At 54.1% G+C, this 20,778-nt stretch overlaps 2 protein-coding genes across 5 annotated transcripts; one reads left to right on the top strand and one right to left on the bottom strand.

The window, feature by feature from the left end:
- Positions 1-235: 235 nt before the first annotated feature.
- Positions 236-9,959, bottom strand: RABL2B (RAB, member of RAS oncogene family like 2B). The gene is made up of 8 exons (XM_077340549.1): positions 9,840-9,959; positions 8,580-8,609; positions 8,102-8,181; positions 5,916-5,995; positions 4,454-4,565; positions 2,170-2,267; positions 1,950-2,033; positions 236-618 (listed from the first exon to the last, which is right to left on the bottom strand). Exons 1-8 carry the CDS (start codon positions 9,941-9,943, stop codon positions 538-540), a joined length of 669 nt encoding a protein of 222 aa, XP_077196664.1. The 5' UTR covers positions 9,944-9,959; the 3' UTR covers positions 236-537.
- NME6 (NME/NM23 nucleoside diphosphate kinase 6) lies at positions 9,903-20,762 on the top strand. 4 transcript variants are annotated; one of them, XM_077340550.1, is made up of 7 exons: positions 9,903-10,040; positions 10,857-10,946; positions 11,825-11,982; positions 13,731-13,833; positions 15,078-15,117; positions 19,237-19,397; positions 20,596-20,762. In XM_077340550.1, exons 3-7 carry the CDS (start codon positions 11,890-11,892, stop codon positions 20,760-20,762), a joined length of 564 nt encoding a protein of 187 aa, XP_077196665.1. In that variant the 5' UTR covers positions 9,903-10,040; positions 10,857-10,946; positions 11,825-11,889. The 4 variants fall into 4 exon arrangements, with proteins under 4 accessions (XP_077196665.1, XP_077196666.1, XP_077196667.1 ...); XM_077340552.1 differs by having other exon boundaries at positions 9,912-10,040; positions 10,910-10,946; XM_077340553.1 differs by lacking the exon at positions 9,903-10,040 and adding an exon at positions 10,074-10,274 and having other exon boundaries at positions 10,910-10,946.
- The last annotated feature ends 16 nt before the right edge of the window (positions 20,763-20,778 follow it).

Raw genomic sequence — 20,778 nt, 5'->3', positions numbered from 1 at the left:
GCACAGCAACCCAAAAAAAGAAGTGTAGGCAATATAATGTGTGATTTGAATTTACAGGAGAGGTGTGTGTGTGTGTGTTTGTGTGTGTGTGTATGTGTGTAGGGGGCACTAGGGATGTGGCCTGGAAGCCAAGGGAGCGACACCCTGAAAAAGTTTAGGAAGGACTGTGCTAGATGAGCCCCCAGTCAGATGCCTCTCAGATAACCTGAGACCTCAGGATGCAACAAGAACTGTGAACATTCTGATGCCATTCTGCTGGTGTTTATTTCTTGAGCTGGATGCCACCTACAAGGGGATAAGCTCCCAGAAAATGTGTCCCGGAGGGATCCACCAACCCATGACCCCCCCAACGGTATCCCCACTATTGCCAATGGGCCGCTGCTCCAGTGTGACTTCTCAGCCCGCCACACCACGAGCCCGTGGAACAGCAGACCGGCTCTCCGTCAAGCTGCCTCCGTCCTGAGCGTGAAAGGGAGGACAGCTGGATGCTCTCAAGGACCTGTTGGCGCTAGCTACAGGAGGCTGTGGAGCCAGGACTCAGGTCACCAGGGACTTGTCCTCTGGGCCATCCTCCTCTTTGTCGGATGAATCTTCCCCTGGCTTCTCCAGCTCAAAATTCTGCAGGGAACACAAGAGGAGAAAGGTGAGTGGCTAGGAGAGAACCCCAGGCACCAATGCATCTATGTGGTGCCCCTAAAGCAGGGGTAGTCAAACTGCGGCCCTCCAGATGTCCATGGACTACAATTCCCATGAGCCCCTGCCAGCAAATGCTGGGAATTGTAGTCCATGGACATCTGGAGGGCCGCAGTTTGACTACCCCTGCCCTAAAGCGTCCCCTCCAGGCTTAGCCATCATGACAGGGGCCTTTCCACACAAGCCACATCTCTGCCAGCTCAGTCGGGCAAGAGTACACCCTTTGGCCTTTCATGGCTGGAGGGAGCAATGATGCTGGTGCTTCCAGAGCAGCCCCTGAATGCTCCGTCATGTGCGGTGAAGCAGCGCTGCTGCCACCGGGAAAAGGGCTGGACAGTTCTCTCTGACAGTTCTCTCTGGGCCAGCAAGCAGTCTGCTGCCAGGAAGCCCAGAGTGGCAGGCAAGACTCTGGATCGAAGGAAGGAAGGGGGTCTCCAGCACACAGGGTCACATACATGGCACTGCCTCATCCTCCATCAGACCACCAGGCTCCCTCAAGGTCACTTCTGTCTGCCCCACTGGGAGCAGCTCTCCAGGGTCTCAGCTACCCCCTCCTCCCTCATCTATTTAGCCAGAGAGACAAGGACTGAAGCTCGGCTATACGTAAGAAAGGGCTCTGCCACTCACACCGCAAATGCATAAGAGGAGCTGGTTCTCATAGGCCGCTTTTCTCTACCCGAAGGAGTCTCAAAGCGGCTTCCATTCGCCTTCCCTTTCCTCTCCCCACAACAGACACCCTGTGAAGTGGGTGAGGCTGAGAGAGCCCTGATATTCCTGCTCAGCTTTCTCAGTGCTGTGGCGAGCCCAAGGTCACCCAGATGGCTGCATGTGGAGGAGGAGCAGGGTATCAAACCCGGCTTGCTAGATTACAAGCTGCCCCTCCTAATCGCTACACCAGGCCATGGACACAAGAAGCTGTCTTCTGTGGAATCAAACCCACCTCCTCCCCGGTCCCTCCTGATTAGCCTTGCCTACCCACACTAGGAGCAAGACTCCAGGGTCTCAGGCGGAGATCTTTCCCATCATCAAAACACAGGAGTATTTCCACTGGAGGTGCCGGGATGTACTCAGGTCCTTCTACATGCCAACCCCAGCCCTAGTCCATCCCCTGAGGCCCAGCAGAAGCAGAAGCCATTGCGGAGGTAGATAGGCTTCAGCGCATCGCTGAAATGGTTGGAGTGGGGTCAGGGGGGTGATAACAAATGGCCCGAAAAAGGCCGTTCTGCCACATGAGTGGACAAGGAAGGCTCTCTTACTTCTAGCTCCTCCAGGACCTCATCCATGAAGTCGCTTGAATTCTGCTTGTAGCCAATAGCCAGCCTGATGGCATCGTTGAAGACCTGAAGAGGAAGGAACAAGCCGGCCAGTTCCAAGGGCATGGTGGGACTTCTGCTTCTTCCTCTGCCCCGCCCCTGGGAAGCCCAACCCCCGTGGCCCAGGGAAGGTCTCCTGCCCCGGGCAGCTGCCTTCCCGCACCTTCACCACGTTGGTGCCGTCTGCGGCAGAAACAAAATAGAAAGGCAGGTTGAGCTTCCGTGCGAAGCTGAAGCTCTTCTGAGTCATCTTCAGGTCAGCTGTGGGGGGAAACAGAAAGGGGAACCTTTCTTGATGGGAAGGGACAGAGTCCGAACCCCAAGCACCACCAAAGAGTATGCACACATTGTTACATTCCTCATACGGGATGCAGCCAGCTTCTTCCTTCCCTCGTGACACAAATGACTGCTCTGCAATCGGCAATTCCAAGGGCCACCGAGAAGGCCCCTCTCATGCCTCGCCTGCGCTGGTTTGTTTTTGATTTTGTTTTTATGTTTCTGAAAAGGCTCTGAGCTGAAGAGGCCAAATTATGCTGGCTCTCCAATATAAACATTGGTGGCTTTACGCCCAATTCAAGGCAGAGCGACTAACTTTCAACGTCTTAAATGAGCTACAAGAGAGAGGACAATCCCCGTCTGTCCCTTAAGGTCTTAGTTGAGTCCTGCCCGGAATGCCGTGACTGGCAGAAGCCAGGCTGGGGTCCATTAGAAGCAGAACCTTCTCAGCGGTGGCCCCAATACTGCACAGGCGCCTTTGCCTGCCCCGGCACTTTCCCACAAGACCTCTCAGAAGGACCTCACAGGGCATGAAGGGCTTGGGTGGAAGTCTGAGCAGACTGGGGACATTTGAAGTGCTATTTCTTTAGAATTCATTGGGTGGCAGTTAAATTTTAATATATTTGTGGTTGGATTATTTATAATTTGGGCTGATCCTGCGTTGAGCAGGGGGTTGGACTAGATGGCCTCTATGGCCCCTTCCAACTCTATGATTCTTTTAATTGGTTAAGAACTTTGATTATATTTTAAATAAATGAGTGTGTTAATATTAAGTAATTTTTTTACCCCACATTTTTAGCCAAGATGGTCCTGATGGGAGTTAAAACTGAAAGAAAAACTATGAACAGAACTGAGTCATCGGTTTGCCCTAAAAAGATTAAAAAATGTAAAAAAAAGAAGAAAAAAAGCATTGCTGTGACTATTTTAAAAGCATGGCACTTGGCAGTCCGTTCTCTGCATTGCTTGCAATGCAGGCCTTTTGCTTGTGCCGGTTTCAAACTCTGTAGTTCTAGTCCTCCTGCGTTACTGACTGGAGGTCTCTGCTGTTTGAGTGGAATTTTATATTTTGCAAACTGTCCAAGGAAGAACCCTGCAAACAAAAATAAATTGCGGAGTTCTCCTGCCCAGCCTGGCTTCCGGGGGTCTCCCTGTCCTTTTTCATCCGAGAGAAAGGTCTTCCTCCGTCTCCCTTGAAGCCAGCTGGAGATAGCAGGGCCTTGTTCAAGACACCACACTCCCTGGGAACACTTGCCCCCAGAAACCGGCCTGGCCACTCGCTTGGTTGCCTGCTGAAGCCTCGTGGCCATTCGCTGACCCCCGAGACGTTTCCTTGAGCCCTGAGGCTGCCCCTGATTTCACCCGTGGCTTTCATGGCTGCCGGAGTCATTCAGATTATTGCCTCTCTCCAATGTCTTTGGGATTCAACTGTTTCTGAACAAGTGGAGTTCACTCAGACGGAATCACTCCATCGGGGTCAGACTGGAAGCAATTCTCCAGGTTCTCAGATTGGGGTCTTTCATTCAACACTCCCCCCCCAACCCCCGTTTTTTAAAACCTGAGATGCTGAGGATTGAGCCTGGGGCCTTCTACAGGCCAAGCAGATGCTTCACCAATGAGCCAGGGCCTGTCCCTCTTATTTGGGGGGGGGGGGGCGCAATTCATACATTTAAAAACATAATTAAAGTCCTTCAGTCTGCCTGACACACTCAGCTATTTCAAAATGTCACATCCTCTAACACAGTGTTCCCCAACCTTTTTATCACCGGGGACCAGTCAGCGCTTGACAATTTTACTGAGGCCCGCCGCCTGAGCCTCTGCTCCCCTGGCTTTCCCGACAATGCTTGACTTCCCGCCGCCCACTGGGGGGCGCTGCCAGCAACAGCTGTGCAATGCCACGCCCAGGGGAAGCCCCAGCCATGGCGGCCGCCAGAGAGCACCAAAGGTGAGCCAGCAGCAGAGTGGCAGGGCAGCCCCCGAGGCAGCAGCTGGGGAGGAGGACGAGGAGCTGCAGCTCGGTACCGACTAATCCACTGCCCGGTACCGGTCCGCAGACCGGGGGTTGGGGACCACTGTTCTAACAGTTGACATCTCTAACGTCGGATGCTGTTCCATGATTTTAACCCAAGTTCAGCCAAGGGCTGAGTCGTCTCCAGCCTCACGAGGAGACCTACCATCAATCTTGTTGGCAACCACAAGGCAGGGGATCTCAGGGCGGAATTCACGCAGCTCCTTGTACCAGGTGCTCAGGTTCTTGTAGGTGACCTTCCTCTGAACGTCGAAGACCTCACAAGAGAGAGAGGCAGAGAAGGGGGTCTGTCACAGTTGCTCACGGCTGCTCCAGCAGGAGGGATCTTGGCCCCCCACCTCCTGCTAAGATGCCTTCCCTCCTGGCTTGCAAGGTTTTGCCAAATAAAAACGGGGACTCAATGGGGTGCTGAATCCCACAATTACGATTCCAGCCTGTTCCTTGTGGACAGATTACCTGTAAGGCAGGAGTCTCCAAGGCAAGGCCTGTGGATTCCAGGGACATCAAAACTCTGCTATTGCTATTCCCAAAGTGATTTGTTTTATTGAACTGTCGTAAACCACCCCGAAATGACGATGTCAAGAGAGGCGGTTTCAGAAATGGAAGAATAATAAGAATTAGTAAGTATTTTGGGAAGTGGGTGAGGCTCCTGCCCACCAGGGCTTCTGATTGGCCATGCAGGTTAAATGAACAGTTTGGGCAGCTGCTGCCAGTGTGCTTCTAGTCTGATTCTCTCTCCGCTCCTTTCCCAGTGCGGTTTTTAAAAGGACAGATCTCGTCCCCAGCTGCTGGACTGCGTTTGTCTGTGGCCCTGCTGTTCACAGTGGCCACCTTGTCGTTGGTGCTGCCTCCCTTGGCAGCCCCCTTGGTGGCTGTGTCCACCATCTTATGCCAGGATTCCAGAGGGGTCCACAGGAGCAAAACGTTTGGGGAACAGGGGTGGGATTCTTGCAGCAGGCCCCAGGAGCCCCCTGCCAGCTGGGGGAAGGGAGGGGCTGGCCTTCCCAGAGGCACCACCCCTGAAGATGGGCAGAGGGGCAATTTCCTCTTGCCCTCAGCGGGATCTGCTGTCCCAAAGTCCATGCCAAGGCAAGAGACAAGCGGACGGAGCCTCAAAATGGAGCCTTTTAATGACATGAAATATGTAGCCACACCAAGCCCCGGTGCAACGCTCGTTTTAGGAGGCCAGTCTTCTTCAGTGGCTTGATATGAAGTATAAGGTTTTCCTAGTTTTGGTCCAGTATAATGTTACCTACAATCCTCCCCTTGCCCGTCAGGGTCATACAAGGGATTGTGGCAAAGCGGAGTGCCACGGACAATGCCCCACGTGGCACTCTTTTGAGCCACTAGCAGCTTGTCTCTTGTCTTGGCATATTCTCTGGCTGATTGGTCTGCGCTTCTGTCCTTCGACTTTGGACCTGGAGGCCACGACAGGAACACCTCTGGCCTGACACTTGAGTCATCTGACCCTGTCCAGACTCTGCTGCCCACAGGGCCCTCGGGAGCCCCCCCCCCAACTCCCTACTGAGCCAGCTCGCCCACTTGCAGGCCACCAACCCCCAGGTCACCCCACGTACTGCACCAACTGACAGGGCTGATGTCCTCACCATGATGCACGCGTGGGCCTTGTGATAGTAGGAGGCGTGCATGCTGAGGAAGCGCTCCTGCCCGGCCGTGTCCCAGAAATCTGAAAAGGAGAAGCCAGACGTTTGACAGAGCAAAGAGCTGCATCCCAGGCTGGAGCTCCCACTGATGGGGCAGGCCTTGAAGGGCTGAGGAGCGGGAGAGACACTCTTCCTCCGGCTCAGCCTCCAACACGGGGCCTCCACGGACTGGCCCACAGAAGGAACAAGTTCAGAGTGGCCTCCTCCGAGTGGCCACTGCTGAGCCGTCTCCCTTTGCTCCCCCCAGTCCCCCCTCGCAGGACTCTGCTCTCCCCCCTGGACAGGCTGGGCATGCCTCACGCCTGAGCCTGCTCTCCCCTGAAGACCCGTCCACAATCTGACTCGAGCAAATTAAGCAGAAGGGGAGACCTGGACTCTATGCTCCACAGGACATTTATTTGCACGTCCCACAGTCATCCTGACCCAGAGGATGGGGGCAGGGGGGTGGCTGGACCCCAAACAAGGTGGTGATGATGATGATGATATGAAGAAACAGCAGCAGGAGAGGAAAAAAAGTCAGGGCCCAGTTACAAAACTCAATGCAAAATTCCCTCATGGGTTTTGAAAATCTTCTGAAGAATCCACACAAGTGACAAGATGGATGCTAAAGTTACAAAGCCAGCATCTTGCAGGGAGACCTGGATATGCTGAATTATGGCCCTTGCTTCAGACTCAAGGGCACCCCCCACATAAGCTCCCCTTCCCTCCAGGTAGGACATTGGTCTTGTTTAGACACAGGAGCTGGTTCCTCCGTCTTGCCAGAAGGAAGTGAAGGTGCCTGATTTTAAAAGGAGGTGGTCTGCTGGTGTAGACAGGGGGCTTTTCCTCTTCTTCACCGAGACAGTCTTAGAGGTCTAGGCTTGTATACTCTGAAACGGCCGAATGCCATTTCTGTATGAATGTATCGGGCCAAAGTTTGAGTCTAGTGGCAACTTCAAGAACCGATTTCCCTAAATGGTAAGACACGTAAATGGCAGCCAATTGGCAGAGAGATGATTATAGGCCAGTTTGCTGCCATTTACATCTCTTACCTAACGTGCTATTCCAATCTTTGCTGTATTTAGCGCCTCCTGGCAACTCACCCCCTTCCCCACATGTAACATTTAAGGACATCTGTTCTAATATAACTGAAGGAGCAGACATCTGCACAGTTCTTGCTGGTACTCAGAGTTCACCTTTGCTGGCCTTCAGTTTTTTTCTCCTGTCTGTTTGCATGTTTACTGACAGCAATTCACAGAGCTTGATTACGCTCTTCATCCATGCTCAGCTGCATCCCCCACTCTTACGCATCTAGCCAGCTCTTCCTAGCAATTAACCCACCCCCCCATTCCTACCTCTATGTCATGGCTGAGGATATTTCCCCCACAGTATCTGAATTAGCATGCATGAACATGAAAGCTTACATCCTGCATAAAGCTTTGTGGGTCTTTAAGGTGATGCTGGACTTTGTCCTACGGACTCAGTCCAACACTGTGATCCACCTGAATGAATGCATTAAGATATTTATAGGTATCGTGTCGTTTTTAAAATTAAATTTATTGTCTTTTATTGCCTCTGCTCATTTGATTTCAGGGTTATTTAAAAAAAAGCCCCTCCTCTCCCCACAGATTTATATGGGGTAACATTTTCACTTAATGTGACTATTTTTAGGTGACAGTTTCTTACATAAAATTATCCAGCCACTCACCTTCCTGCAAATTCCCTAACTGATTTTCAAAACATGCTGGGAATTTTACGTACAACCTTTGAGTGTGCCTTCCTTCACTGAGCCCCTGCCTTTTCCTTCAACAGAGCAAGGTAGGTCGCTGGTTACCCTGTCCTGAGCAGCAGAGAAGAGCCGGAGCGCAGGGGCACCGCAGAGACTAACCCACCTAACGGCAGTGAGGAGCTTCTGGGAGTCACTGCTTCCTTCTCCAGCTCTTGAGCTGCTACAGGACTCTGGCTATTTTCTTTTCTTAAATGCTCCAAATGACTTGCAGCCATTCACAATGGAGGAGACAGGCCTATACGTAAAAACCAATATTGAAACCAAACAAAAGGAGGGAGGGAAGCTTTTCCTCCGCCCTTTACTTATTCTAGCCCTGCTATCCTTGATTCCAGAGCGGCTCTCGTGCCCTGCAGGGTCTTACCCACAAGGACTTTCTTGCCATCCACGGTGGCTGTGTACTTGTAGAGCGTCAAGGCAAAGGTAGACAGCTGCTGCGGCTGGCTGTGGACACAGTCAAGGAGACACTGACAAAGGTGAGGACTGCTGGGGGGGGGGGGGCTCTGAAGGGGAAAGAAGACCCCCGCAAAGGCAACGTGGCCAAGACGTCGAGTAGAGCCCCACAGCTGACTTCAGGTTCTTAAGATAAGCTCCAGGGAGCACCTGCTGAAGTCACAAGGCAGAAAGGCCACAGGTCCCTCTCTGCATGGGATGCTTTCTGCCTCCCGCTCTCAGAAGGGCTGTGGGTGTGCAGGCCTCTGCACCACTGTGGGCACGCCAACCAAGACAGGACCTAAACCCACTCAATTCAATTTAATGTTTTTAAAAAATGAAATCATAAATGAATAAATGAATGATAATCCGCTTTGCCAGCATGCCTGCTGCAAAGCCTCAAAGGATACAAGCCATCCAGGAGAAACCTCTCCATCAACCTGCAAGCGGAGAGAAAAGTCCAGGTAATAAATCTATTTCATAGAATCAGAATCGAAAGGGGCAACACAAGCCATCTAGTCCACCCTGTGTTCAATGCAGGATCGGCCCTAAAGCACCCTTGATACATACGGATGTGTCCAGCCACTGCTTAAAGACCGTCAGTGAGGGGGAGCTCCCCACCTTCTTCAGCAGAATTTATTTATTTATTTTATATAGCACCCTCTCTAGCAGCTCAGGGCAGTGTGCGACAGTAGTCCATTATTTTATACAACAACAAAATATGAACTTTAAAACATTCAATGCATCATAGTAGGAAAAGCTTCATCTATCTATCTATCTATCTATCTATCTATCTATCTATCTATCTATCTATCTATCTATCTATCTATCTATCTATCTATCTATCTATCTATCTATCTATCTATCTATCTATCTATCTATGTAAAATTTATTACTGATTTCTTACTGCTAATATAATACTACTAATAATAATAATAAATTATATATAATGTAAAATCATAATAATCTGTCAAGCGATTTATCTAGTTATCCAGCTTGGTGAACTGGTTAAGAGCGGTGGCCACTGATCTGGAGAACTGGTTTTGATTCCCTCCTCCTCCTCCACATGCAGCAAGCTGAGTTGCTTCTGGCCAGTCACGGTCCTGTTAGTGTGGTTCTCTGGGAGCTCTCTGAGCCCCACCTCCTTCACGGGGATCCCTTGTGGGGAGAGGAAGCGAAGGCGATTGCAAGCTGCCTCGAGACTCCTTCGAGCAGGGAAAAGCGGAGTATAAAACCCAGTTCTCCTTCTTCTCCCCCCCCACCCACCCACCCACCCAGGGGCCTAAAAAGGGCCTCCTTTCGCGAGGTCGTCCGTGTCCAAAGCTCCCTCTTATGGAGCCTCTTCCTGCTGCGAGGGCGCCGGTCCAGGGGGCGGGGTCGCCACCTCCAGGCCGGGAGATGCCTGGAGATTTGGGGGCGGGCCCTGGGGAAGGGGGGCCAGCACGGCAAGGCGGGCTCTCCAGAGGGCCACGGACTACAATCCCCATGAGCCCCTGCCGCTCATGGTGAATGTAGTCCATGCCCCCCCCCGGAGAGCCGCCGCCTGGCCCCTCCGCCCTGCCCGGGAGGGGGACCTGAGCCCCCCTCGTAGCGCGCGCGCGTGCGCGGGGGTGGACTAGATGCCCCCTGGGGTCCCTCCTCCCTGCCCCCCCCCCCCCGTTGCGACGCACTTGGACTTCCCGACGGCGCTGTCGCCCAGGCAGATGACCTTGACGTGGTCGGCCGCGTCGTACTCGGCCTGCTCCGGCCCCAGCCCCAGCCCCAGCCCGGCCATGCCCGCCGCCCAGGCCCGCCCCGTCGCCTAGCAACGCCGCGCGCGCCTCGCCACCACGACTAGGCCGCGACGCCCGGGAGGAGGCGCCTGCGCGGAGGTAAGGCCCGGGAGGGGGGGAGGGAAGGGGGGGGGTCCGAGGCCGCCGCGCCAAGCCTGAGCCCCCCCCCGCCCCCGCCCCCGCCCCCAGCCGGATCCCGGAGAGGCCCCCGAAGGGCATCCAGCCCACCCCAGGGACCCAGCTGCAAGGACGGGCCCGCGCAGCCCCCAAGCAACCCAGCGTCCGGTCCGGGGCCCCCTCCTCCCCTCCTCGCTCGCACAACAGCCCCGTGGGGTAGGCGAGGGCGGCCTCCGGGGGGGGGGACTCCGGAAGCGTTCAAAAGGCCGAGGGCAGAAGGCGGAGGCTCTCGTGCACGTGTGCATGTGCAGGCCCACACACACACGTGCATACATGTGCATACATGTGGTTTTGTATAGTAACAATATGATAATTGCTTTTATTTTATTTATATTTAAATCCCCCCCCCCCCACCTCTCAGGACACTGTCTCCTGGGGGCAGCCTGCAGAGCAGCACCATGAAAACTGCATATCCCATAAAACCCCCTTAAAGCACCGACCACAACATCCCTCCATTGCGAGACTGGAATCTCCCCAGTCCAGCTCTGCTGACTCCAGCCGAAACCAGCATCCCGACCGAAGCCTGGGCTGCTCAGAGCGGCTGGGACCCCCCATGGATGGAAACTCCCGCCCTCCCCCCCCAGATATTTTTATCCCACCCTTCCTTGTCCCTCCAGGTCAGGGGTAGTCAAACTGCGGCCCTCCAGATGTCCATGGACTACAATTCCCAGGAGCCCCTGCCAGCGAATGTAGTCCATGGACATCTGGAGGGCCGCAGTTTGACTACCCCTGCTCCAGGTAGATGACAACCTTGAATAACTACCTACAGAGTCTGCACTTTTTGCACACAGGATTTTGCATGCTTCTGGGGCGCGCATTCCTACGACGGTGAGTTTCGTTTGATGCTTTGAGCCTCCAGGTGGGACCCGGGGATCCCCTGGAACTGCAAGTCATTTCCAGGCTGCAGAGATCAGTTCCCCAGGGGGGAAGATTTGGAGGGTGGACTTAGTGGCCTTGTGCCCCACGGAGGCCCCTGTCCTCCCCAGACTCCATCCCCACATCTCCAGGGGTTTCCCCACGTGAATCTGGCAACCTACCCCCCACCCGTGGAGGGGGAGGGGGAGTGACCAGGAACATTTCAGGCAGCAAGTCTTGTGGCCGCAAGGGGGTCTGAACCCAGGTCTCTCCGTCCGAGTATAGATTCAGGTGGGCTTGGAGGCACCTCTAGGGAGGTAAGCCTCTACCTAGAATAAAACTCTGTTGGCCTTAACAGTGACACTGGACACTGGACAACGCAAATCCAGAACAAACTTTACCATTGTCACCACCACCTCAGCTATCTCAGTTTTATCTGTAAATCGCCCTGAGATGTTTTCGGGAGGAGGCGGGATATAAATCTTAATATAAGAACCAACTTCTTTTTCTTCTTCTTCTTCTTCTTCTACTACTACTACTACTACTAGTACTACTACTACTACTACTCATAGAATCACAAAATCCTAGAGTTGGAAGGGGCCATACAGGCCATCTAGTCCAACCCCCTGCTCAACGCAGGATTAGCCCAAAGCATCCTAAAGCATCCAAGAAAAGTGTGTCACCAACCTTTGCTTGAAGACTGCCAGTACTACTACTACTACTACTACTACTACTACTACTACTACTACTACTACTACTACTACTACTACTACTACTACTACTACTACTACTACTACTACTATGAATAAATAATGATTCTCATTGGTTGACCCACGTGGTGCTTCTTGCAGGCTGGTGCTGACATCTGCAGCCCCCCAGTCGCAGCCTGCCTGGGCAGAGGGAGCTCCCGTTGCGGATGAAGTCTGTCTTGTGCGCCCCACAGCGGGCGCTGCAGCTCACCCTGGCCCTCGTCAAGCCTGATGCCGTGGCTCACCCCCTCGTCCTGGAGGTAAGGAGCAGAATGGCTGGTTTGCTCTAAGATGCAGCACCTTCTCTGTGAACCGGACCACGGGAGGCCACGGCTCTCTTCAACGGATCTTTGTTGCTGCTTTCTATGTACGTTGGCCCGGCCCGCATGGCAGGGCCCTGGAGCTTTGGGGCTAGAGCTGTGGGAAGGCAGGGTTTGTGGGGAAGGGGACCTCAGCAGAGGAGCAGGCCGTGCAGCCCACCCTCCAAAGCAGCCATCGTTTCCAGGAAGGTGGTCCCAGAGGTCAGCCGCGTTGGTCTCTGTGTTTCTGCTTCATGGCCCTCAGGTCAGAGTGGACCTCTGGAGGCTGCATGGGGGTTTCATGGCAAGAGACATTCACATATTATTGTTTCTCGTGCGCCGTGTGTGTCTCGCAGCCAGGAGATCCCAAGACTGTCCGGGGTCTGATGGGATCGGGCTGGCCGGGGGCCTCCAGGTGGGGGAAGAGACATTCAGGAGTGGCTTGTCCTTGCCTGCCTCTGCAGGGCGACTGCGGACGTCCTCACTGGCCTCCCATCCAACTACTAGCCAGGGCTGACCTTGCTTAGTGTCTGAGATCCATAAGATTGGGCTGGCGTGGTCCATCCGGCTGGTCAGCAGCAGAACGGGTAGATATGAGTCCAGAGGCACCTTAGAGACCAGCACAGTTTTCGGGGACTCTGAGCTCCCTCCCTCAGCTGGCTGGCAGTGGGCGCTTGGACTCTTGAAAACTTATATGCCAAAAATCTTGCTAGTCTCAAAGGTGCAAACACAGTCTCAAGTACAATATAGGTATAAAAATACTTTTTTCGGCCTCTAGCTGCTGATCCTGCACTCAGAGAGCCACACGGGCGGATCTGCTTCCACCCAGGGGAGATTGCAGATAGAGGGGCCTGGTGCACAACAGCCGATAGTTGCAGGCTGCAGACCCAGGAAATGTGAAGGCATTCAACTTGAGTCAAGATTGTTTGCCCCCCGGGTTGAAAAAAGAATATTTATACTTCTGTTGCTATCACTGACCGTTTATACACTGGAGGTTTCATGCCGGGCTGCAGGCTGGAGTTTTAGTGGTGGCAGGTTGCCCCACCTCTTCCTGCACCCACACGGGGGAGCAGGGGGTTGACTAGATGGCCTGTATGGCCCCTTCCAACTCTGATTCTATGATTTTATGTTTGATAGTGTGCTTGAAAGCTCCCGCCTTGAATCAGTCTTTGTTGGCCTTAAGGGAGCTACTGGACTCTGATTTTGTTGTGCTACTTCAGGCCAACACGGCTCCCCATTTGAATCTATGTTTGACCGATGTGTGTGTGACATATAGGGAAAAGAAGTGTTCCCTTTTTATGGGTTTGTAATATTTTTAATTACCTTGATCTCTGTTTAATAAATTGTTTATTTAATATCTGTTTATACTTTTGTGTCCTTCGGCCTCTTTGGTTCTCACCTGTTCTTCAGGTTAGGTTTTTGTTTTTCCTTCTTTTCTGTCTTTTGGCCTCTAAGGAACTACTGGCTCAAATCTAGATTTTCTCCAGAGGAAATGCTCTCTGGGGTCTGGAGAGCAGCTGTGATGCTGGGTGGTCTCCAGGTCCCCCCTGTAGGTTGGCAACCCCTTTGGTGTATGTCCCCACAATGAGGCGTGTGCGCGGAGTCAGGGCTGAGAGTCCCAAGGGTGGCCCCATGTCTGTGCTGCCCCCCTCCTTACTCGCACTGCCGGCTTAAACGGTTTGTTGGGCCTTTTCCCCCCATCTCGCTAGGCTGTGCACGAGACCATTCTGAGCCACAGATTCCTGATAGTCCGGTGCCGGGACCTGGCGTGGAACAAGCAGGAGAGCCAGCAGTTCTACCAGGAGCACTCAGGTCAGAGACACCCTCCCATCGGATTTCTCCAAAGGTCAACCCATTCTACCTAAAATCTGAGCTCAGGATGCCATTGTGGTCAGCAGACGCCTGCAGGGGCCGGCTTGGAATTTAGGAACTCAGGACGAGGTTTCTGTTCTTCTAACTTGTAACATTCAGTTGCATCTTAAATGATTTCTTGGGTGCATTTTTATTCTTCCCATTCTTCCAGCAGGGAGGCCAGGGCAGCCTGTGTGCTTCTCGCTTTCTCTGTTTTAGTCTGACCAGAGCCATGTCTGCTGGGTGGGCGAGGCTGAGAGACAGAGCAGCTGGCCCAGTGGCCCCCAGCATGGTTCATGGGCCTCCTTGCTCCTAGTCCAGTGACAGCCAGCATGGCACGGTGGTTAAGAGGGGTAGACTCTCATCTGAAGAGCCGAGTTTGCTTCCTGATGGGCCACACAGTTCCCTCAGATCTTTCTTGGCCCCACCTGGTGCCTGTTGTGCGGGGAGGAAAGGGAGAAGCAATTGCATATCACTTTGAGATTCCTAGAGAAAAAGAGGGGATAAAACACACTCTCCTTCTCCAGCCTCTCTGCCACATTCACTAGTCCCTCTGGTGGGAAGCCCTCATGCATCTGGGTGGCTGGAGAGCCAGCCTGGCGTCGTGGTTAAGAGCGACGGCTTCTAATCTGGCGAGCCGGGTTTTGATTCCCCACTCCTCCTCCACAGGCAGGCAGCTGGGCTCGTCACAGCCCTGAGAGTGCTGTTCTTGCAGAGCAGTTCTGTCAGAGCTCTCTCAGCCCCACCTACCACACAGTGTGTGTGTTATCGGGAGAGGAAGGGAAGGTGATCGTAAGCTGCTTTGAGCCTCCTTCGGGTAGAGAAAAGCGGCATGTAAGAACCAACTCTTTCTTCTTCTTCTTCTTCTTCTTCTTCTTCTATAACAGTGTGTGGAAAATTCTGTGTGTCTCTTTGTGGAGCTGTTAGCTCCACGTGTGATGATGCTCATGGGCTCAACCTGTTGAGTTTCTGCGTGGAAATGATGTATCCATGCATCTTATGTGAAATGCTGGTCTTGCGGAGTCCCTTCTTGGCCTAGTTCTTGTGCTCTGCGTAATAACATTCCTGGAGTGGGTGGGAGGACACAGGGGTGGAGAAAGCGGAGGTCCTGAGGCATTCGTGGCCATTATGGTGGGGAGGCCAACTTGTGGGGAGGGCCCATTGGCTGCCTGGGATGAACTCACTTGCTCTCCTCCTTGTTCCAGGGCGCTTCTTCTACCAGAGGCTGGTGGAGTTCATGGCCAGGTATGTCCCAGTGTTGTTCCCCACAGAGAGGAACAAAGCCAGACGCAAATAGCAACTGGGTCCTCATTGCTGTTTAAGTGTATTGGTTAGCAGAATGAGCTGTGAGCCAGGAAGTGCTTGATTCAGAGCTCACCTGAGAATATTAAACAAGATGCTGTCTCAGCTGTAGCCTCATATGTAGAACGAGGGGGAAATAACACTGGCTTAACTTGCAGGGTTGTTGTAAAGATTACTTGTCTGTCTCTATCCATCTCTCTGTCTGCACAATGCATCTGCCTGCACAATGTAGATCTTAATTTGCAATAGTTTGCCCCTCAAGGTCAGTACTGGCTCCTCAGACCGGCTATCCAGGGTCTCACATGACCTGATCCTTTTAAGTAGAGGTGCCTGGGACCTTCTGCCACTGAGCCACAGCCCCCTCCCAAATAGAACCAGGCCGAGGGTCCATGAAGGTCAGCATTTTCTGCTCAGACTGGCAGTGGCTCTCCAGGATGTCAGTCAGAGGTCCTTCTCATCACAGCCTCGTCCCACTTGAATAGCTTTACTACTACTGCTACTACTACTACTACTACTACTGCAAGTTTAGAGCTGACTCGGTCAGGCAGGTGGCTGAAGAATACACACTTGTGTTATTTTTATTGTATGGTGTGTGTAGTGTAGCCGGGAGATCTGAGGGTTTCCTGGCAGCCGGGCAAAGGACATTCGGAGGTGTTCTGTCACTCCTTCCCTCCACGTCGTGGCCCCTGGAGTTCCGTGGGGGAACATCCACGTTCCTGGAGGCCTCCCATCCAAATATTAGCCAGGTCGGATCCTGTTTAGCTCCAAGATCTGAGCGGATCGGTTTTGCCTGGGCTATCCAGATCTGGGCTACATAAGAGGCCTGCTGGATCCTGCCTCTCACAGGAGCCAGCCAGTTCCTCCGGAGGGCCAACAGCAGGGCATGGAGGCTGAGGCCTTCCTAAGAACCTCGCAGGAGCCCTGCTGTGGATCATGATGGCCAAACGGCCAAATTAGGCTTCTTTTGCCCAGCCTCCATCATACAGAACTTTAAAATAATATATATTTTACTGCAGAAGAAATATAGACACAGGGGAGTTTCCAAATCTGCGCAGAGAACAATAGAATTCCATAGTGTTAAATACCCCTTTCTTGGAGGTTGGGAAAGATAATGCCCTTGCAGGATGAGCCAATAGCCTGGGGTCCCCACCTCCCCACTCCACCTCCCAGGAACACCCTACAGCCCTTAGGCCAGCCTCCCAGGAACTGCCGCCAGGGATCGGGGCCCTTGCGTGACGTCAGCCCCAGCCCCCAAGGTTTACAGATTGCCATGGCTTACTCATGCCTTCCGGCCTTGGCACACAAGATAAGACCGGCTTGACACTGCTCAAAATATTCCGTCCTCCAACTCATGGGAAGCGACATTCTGGAGAGGAACATGCTGCTCTCTTGATAAGAACCAAGGGTCAAAAACAGTCAAAACAACACGCAGAACTAGAATCAATTTCTAATCCATACCAGCCTGGCTTCCATCCCGGCCATGGGGTGGAGACTCTGCTGGTTGCTCTAGCAGATGATATCTGGTGCCAGCTGGACCGAGGAGGTTCTCTTAGGTCTGTCAGCCGCATTTGATGTGGTCGACCACAAGTTATTGGCCCACCGCCTTGCCGAGACTGGGATTAGGGGGATGGCCTTAAAAATTACTGAAGAAGAAGAAGAAGAGTTGGTTCTTAGATGCCGCTTTTCTCTACCTGAAGGAGGCTCAAAGTGGCTTCCAATTGCTTTCCCTTTCCTCTCCCCACAACCGGGTTTGATTTTGCACTCCCCCACATGCAACCAGCTGGGTGGCCTTGGGCTCACCACAGCACCGATAAAGCTGTTCTGACTGAGCAGGAATATCAGGGCTGTCTCAGCCTCACCCACCCCGCAGGGGAGAGGAAAGGGAAGGCGACTGGAAGCCAGTTTGAGACTCCTTTGGGGTAGAGAAATGTGGCATATAAGAACCAACTCTTCTTGTTGTTTCATTGTATTGTTAAACTGTTAATTCTTAAACAGTGGGGTTGATGGGACTGTTGATTTTATTGTTGTGGTTTCATGGAGTTCCCCGTTTTATCTGTAAGCCGCCCTGAGCCTATATTTTCAGGTTGGGCAGGATATACACCTAATATAAATAAATAAAATAAATAATAACTGTATGGTCAATCAGAATGTTGCAATGATTTTCCTTACCACCAGGCCATCAATTAGACCAGTGAGGGTCCCTCCAGTCCAGCCTCCCGTCACACCCAGGGGCCAGCCAGTTCCTCTGCAGGGCCAGCCACAGGGCAGAGAGGCCGAGGCCTTCATAAGACCCTCAGAAGAGCCCTGCTGGATCAGGCCAGGGAGGGTCCCTCCAGTCCAGCCTCCCGTCTCACCCAGAGGCCAGCCAGTTCCTCTGCAGGGCCAGCCACAGGGCAGAGAGGCCGAGGCCTTCCCCTGAGAAGACCCTCAGAAGAGCCCTGCTGGGTCAGGCCAGGGAGGGTCCCTCCAGTCCAGCCTCCCGTCTCACCCAGGGGCCAGCCAGTTCCTCTGCAGGGCCAGCCACAGGGCAGAGAGGCCGAGGCCTTCCCCTGAGAAGACCCTCAGAAGAGCCCTGCTGGGTCAGACCAGGGAGGGTCCCTCCAGTCCAGCCTCCCGTCTCACCCAGGGGCCAGCCAGTTCCTCTGCAGGGCCAGCCACAGGGCAGAGAGGCCGAGGCCTTCCCCTGAGAAGACCCTCAGAAGAGGCCTGCTGGGTCAGGCCAGGGAGGGCCCCTCCAGTCCAGCCTCCCGTCTCACCCAGGGGCCAGCCAGTCCCTCTGCAGGGCCAGCCACAGGGCAGAGAGGCCGAGGCCTTCCCCTGAGAAGACCCTCAGGCCTGCTGGGTCAGGCCAGGGAGGGTCCCTCCAGTCCAGCCTCCCGTCTCACCCAGGGGCCAGCCAGTCCCTCTGCAGGGCCAGCCACAGGGCAGAGAGGCCGAGGCCTTCCCCTGAGAAGACCCTCAGAAGAGCCCTGCTGGGTCAGGCCAGGGAGGGGCCCTCCAGTCCAGCCTCCCGTCTCACCCAGGGGCCAGCCAGTTCCTCTGCAGGGCCAGCCACAGGGCAGAGAGGCCGAGGCCTTCCCCTGAGAAGACCCTCAGAAGAGCCCTGCTGGGTCAGGCCAGGGAGGGTCCCTCCAGTCCAGCCTCCCGTCTCACCCAGGGGCCGGCCAGTTCCTCTGCAGGGCCAGCCATAGGGCAGAGAGGCCAAGGCCTTCCCCTGAGAAGACCCTCAGAAGAGCCCTGCTGGGTCAGGCCACGGAGGGTCCCTCCAGTCCAGCCTCCCGTCTCACCCAGAGGCCAGCCAGTTCCTCTGCAGGGCCAGCCACAGGGCAGAGAGGCCGAGGCCTTCCCCTGAGAAGACCCTCAGAAGAGCCCTGCTGGGTCAGGCCAGGGAGGGTCCCTCCAGTCCAGCCTCCCGTCTCACCCAGGGGCCAGCCAGTTCCTCTGCAGGGCCAGCCACAGGGCAGAGAGGCCGAGGCCTTCCCCTGAGAAGACCCTCAGAAGAGCCCTGCTGGGTCAGGCCAGGGAGGGTCCCTCCAGTCCAGCCTCCCGTCTTACCCAGGGGCCAGCCAGTTCCTCTGCAGGGCCATCCACAGGGCAGAGAGCCCAGGGCCTTCCCCTGAGAAGACCCTCAGAAGAGCCCTGCTGGGTCAGGCCACGGAGGGTCCCTCCAGTCCAGCCTCCCGTCTCACCCAGAGGCCAGCCAGTTCCTCTGCAGGGCCAGCCACAGGGCAGAGAGGCCGAGGCCTTCCCCTGAGAAGACCCTCAGAAGAGCCCTGCTGGGTCAGACCAGTGAAGATCCATTTAGTTCAGCCTCCTGTATCACACAGCAGCCACCGAATTCCAGTTTCTGAGGCCGGAAAGGGAGATTCCGCTCAGTCAGACTCACCTTCCATGAGTTTATCTAGCAGCTGCTGACCATGGTGGCTGAGGGGGACCTCCATACCCATTGGCACAAAACCACGGCTGGGCATCTTGTGTTTTCCTCAAGTGAGCAAATTTGGTTGTTTTTTCCCCTTTGAAATGTTTGAAAGGGAAGCTTACTTTTCTGCCTCTCCCTTCCAGCGGCCCGATGCGGGCCTACATCCTGGCCCATGAGGAAGCCATCCTTTCCTGGAGGTCTCTGATGGGCCCCACCAGAGTCTTCCGTGCCCAGCACACACATCCGGACTCCATCCGAGGGACCTATGGCCTCACAGACACACGGAATACGGTGCATGGCTCAGGTGAGTCTGAAAAAGGTCGGCCTTGACAGAAGAAAGCAGTATCTTATTTTGTACGTTACCAGTGCCGTTCTGTCTGCTCTGGAGGCCCACCCCGTTCGAAGCTCCATGGGTGGTGGCCTGAGGCAGGGCCTTCTCAGACTTGGCCCCCCGGGGGGCTCATCTGTCTCCCGTTACTGAGGTCTGTCACTAGCACGAGGAAGAAGAAGAAGAAGAGTTGGTTCTTATATGCCGCTTTTCCCTACCCAAAGGAGGCTCAAAGTGGCTTACAGTCGCCTTCCCATTCCTCTCCCCACAACAGACTCCCTGTGGGGTGGGTGAGGCTGAGAGAGCCCTGATATCACTGCCCGGTCAGAACAGCTTTATCAGTGCCGTGGCGAGCCCATGGTCACCCAGTTGGTTGCATGGGGAGGAGGAACGGGGAGTCAAACATGGCTTGCCAGATTAGAAGTCGGCACTCCTAACCACGACACCAAACTGGCTCTCTTTTTGTTTCTTCTGGCTTCGCCTCCATGACAGCCCTTGGTCCTCCTTTGGGTACTGTTTATTTATGTGTTTTAATCGAATTGTCTTATAATTTTAACTGTGCTTTAATCACTCCAGTGTTTTGATGTTTATGAGGCTTTGTGGGCCCTGATTGGCTGCCAAGGTGGCATCCAGATGTTTTGAAAAAAATAATAAAATTAAAGTTTCTATGAGGAAACAAAATGGGAATCAAGAAGGGGGATAGAAGTCCCTGTTTCCACCTTCTCTTCAGAACCCTGCTTGAAGTTCAGAGATGGCCCCGGGTACAAACCAGGCCTCCTTAGGCTTCATAAGGGCGCTGGGAGCTGCTTTTCTTTCTGGTTCTGAACCTACAGAAGTTAAGATGGTCCGGACTCCCCATGGCCTGCTTCAAGGAAAGCATCCAGCCTGCCTGCCAGTGGGCTAAGCTGTGATTTCAGTTGCCTTGCCACATGCAGCTGCTATTGAACACGACCCTGTTGGCTGTGGGGTGTGGTTGTGTTGGTGTTGGAGTTGTTGTGCCTTGCAGTCCCACAGTGGCATGGTGATAGGTAAACGTTGTTGTGCTTGTTTTATATTTGTGGAGGTTTCTACGTCTGCTCCCGGGATTTAAAATGCAGGCCTGAAGAGCAGCCAGGAGGGGCCACGGTGTGGGCCTTCTATCTGCTCACATCTGCTCCTCGTTTTCCTCCCGCAGACTCTGCTGCAGCTGCCAGGAGGGAGATTGCCGTCTTCTTCCCGGACTTCTGTGAGGAGCACTGGTACCAGCATGAGGAGCCCCACCTGCGCAGGGGGGCAGTTTGCTACGATGCCCAGGCAGCCGTTCACCGCGTGCTCCGAGAGGGCTGGACAGAGCCGGAGTGAAGGCATCTGGGGTTTG

Source organism: Paroedura picta, chromosome 5 (genome assembly GCF_049243985.1).
Source record: "Paroedura picta isolate Pp20150507F chromosome 5, Ppicta_v3.0, whole genome shotgun sequence".
Lineage (NCBI taxonomy): Eukaryota > Metazoa > Chordata > Lepidosauria > Squamata > Gekkonidae > Paroedura > Paroedura picta.
The sequence above is the reverse complement of the archived record's forward strand: the minus strand, read 5'-3'. Positions and strand labels throughout refer to the sequence as shown.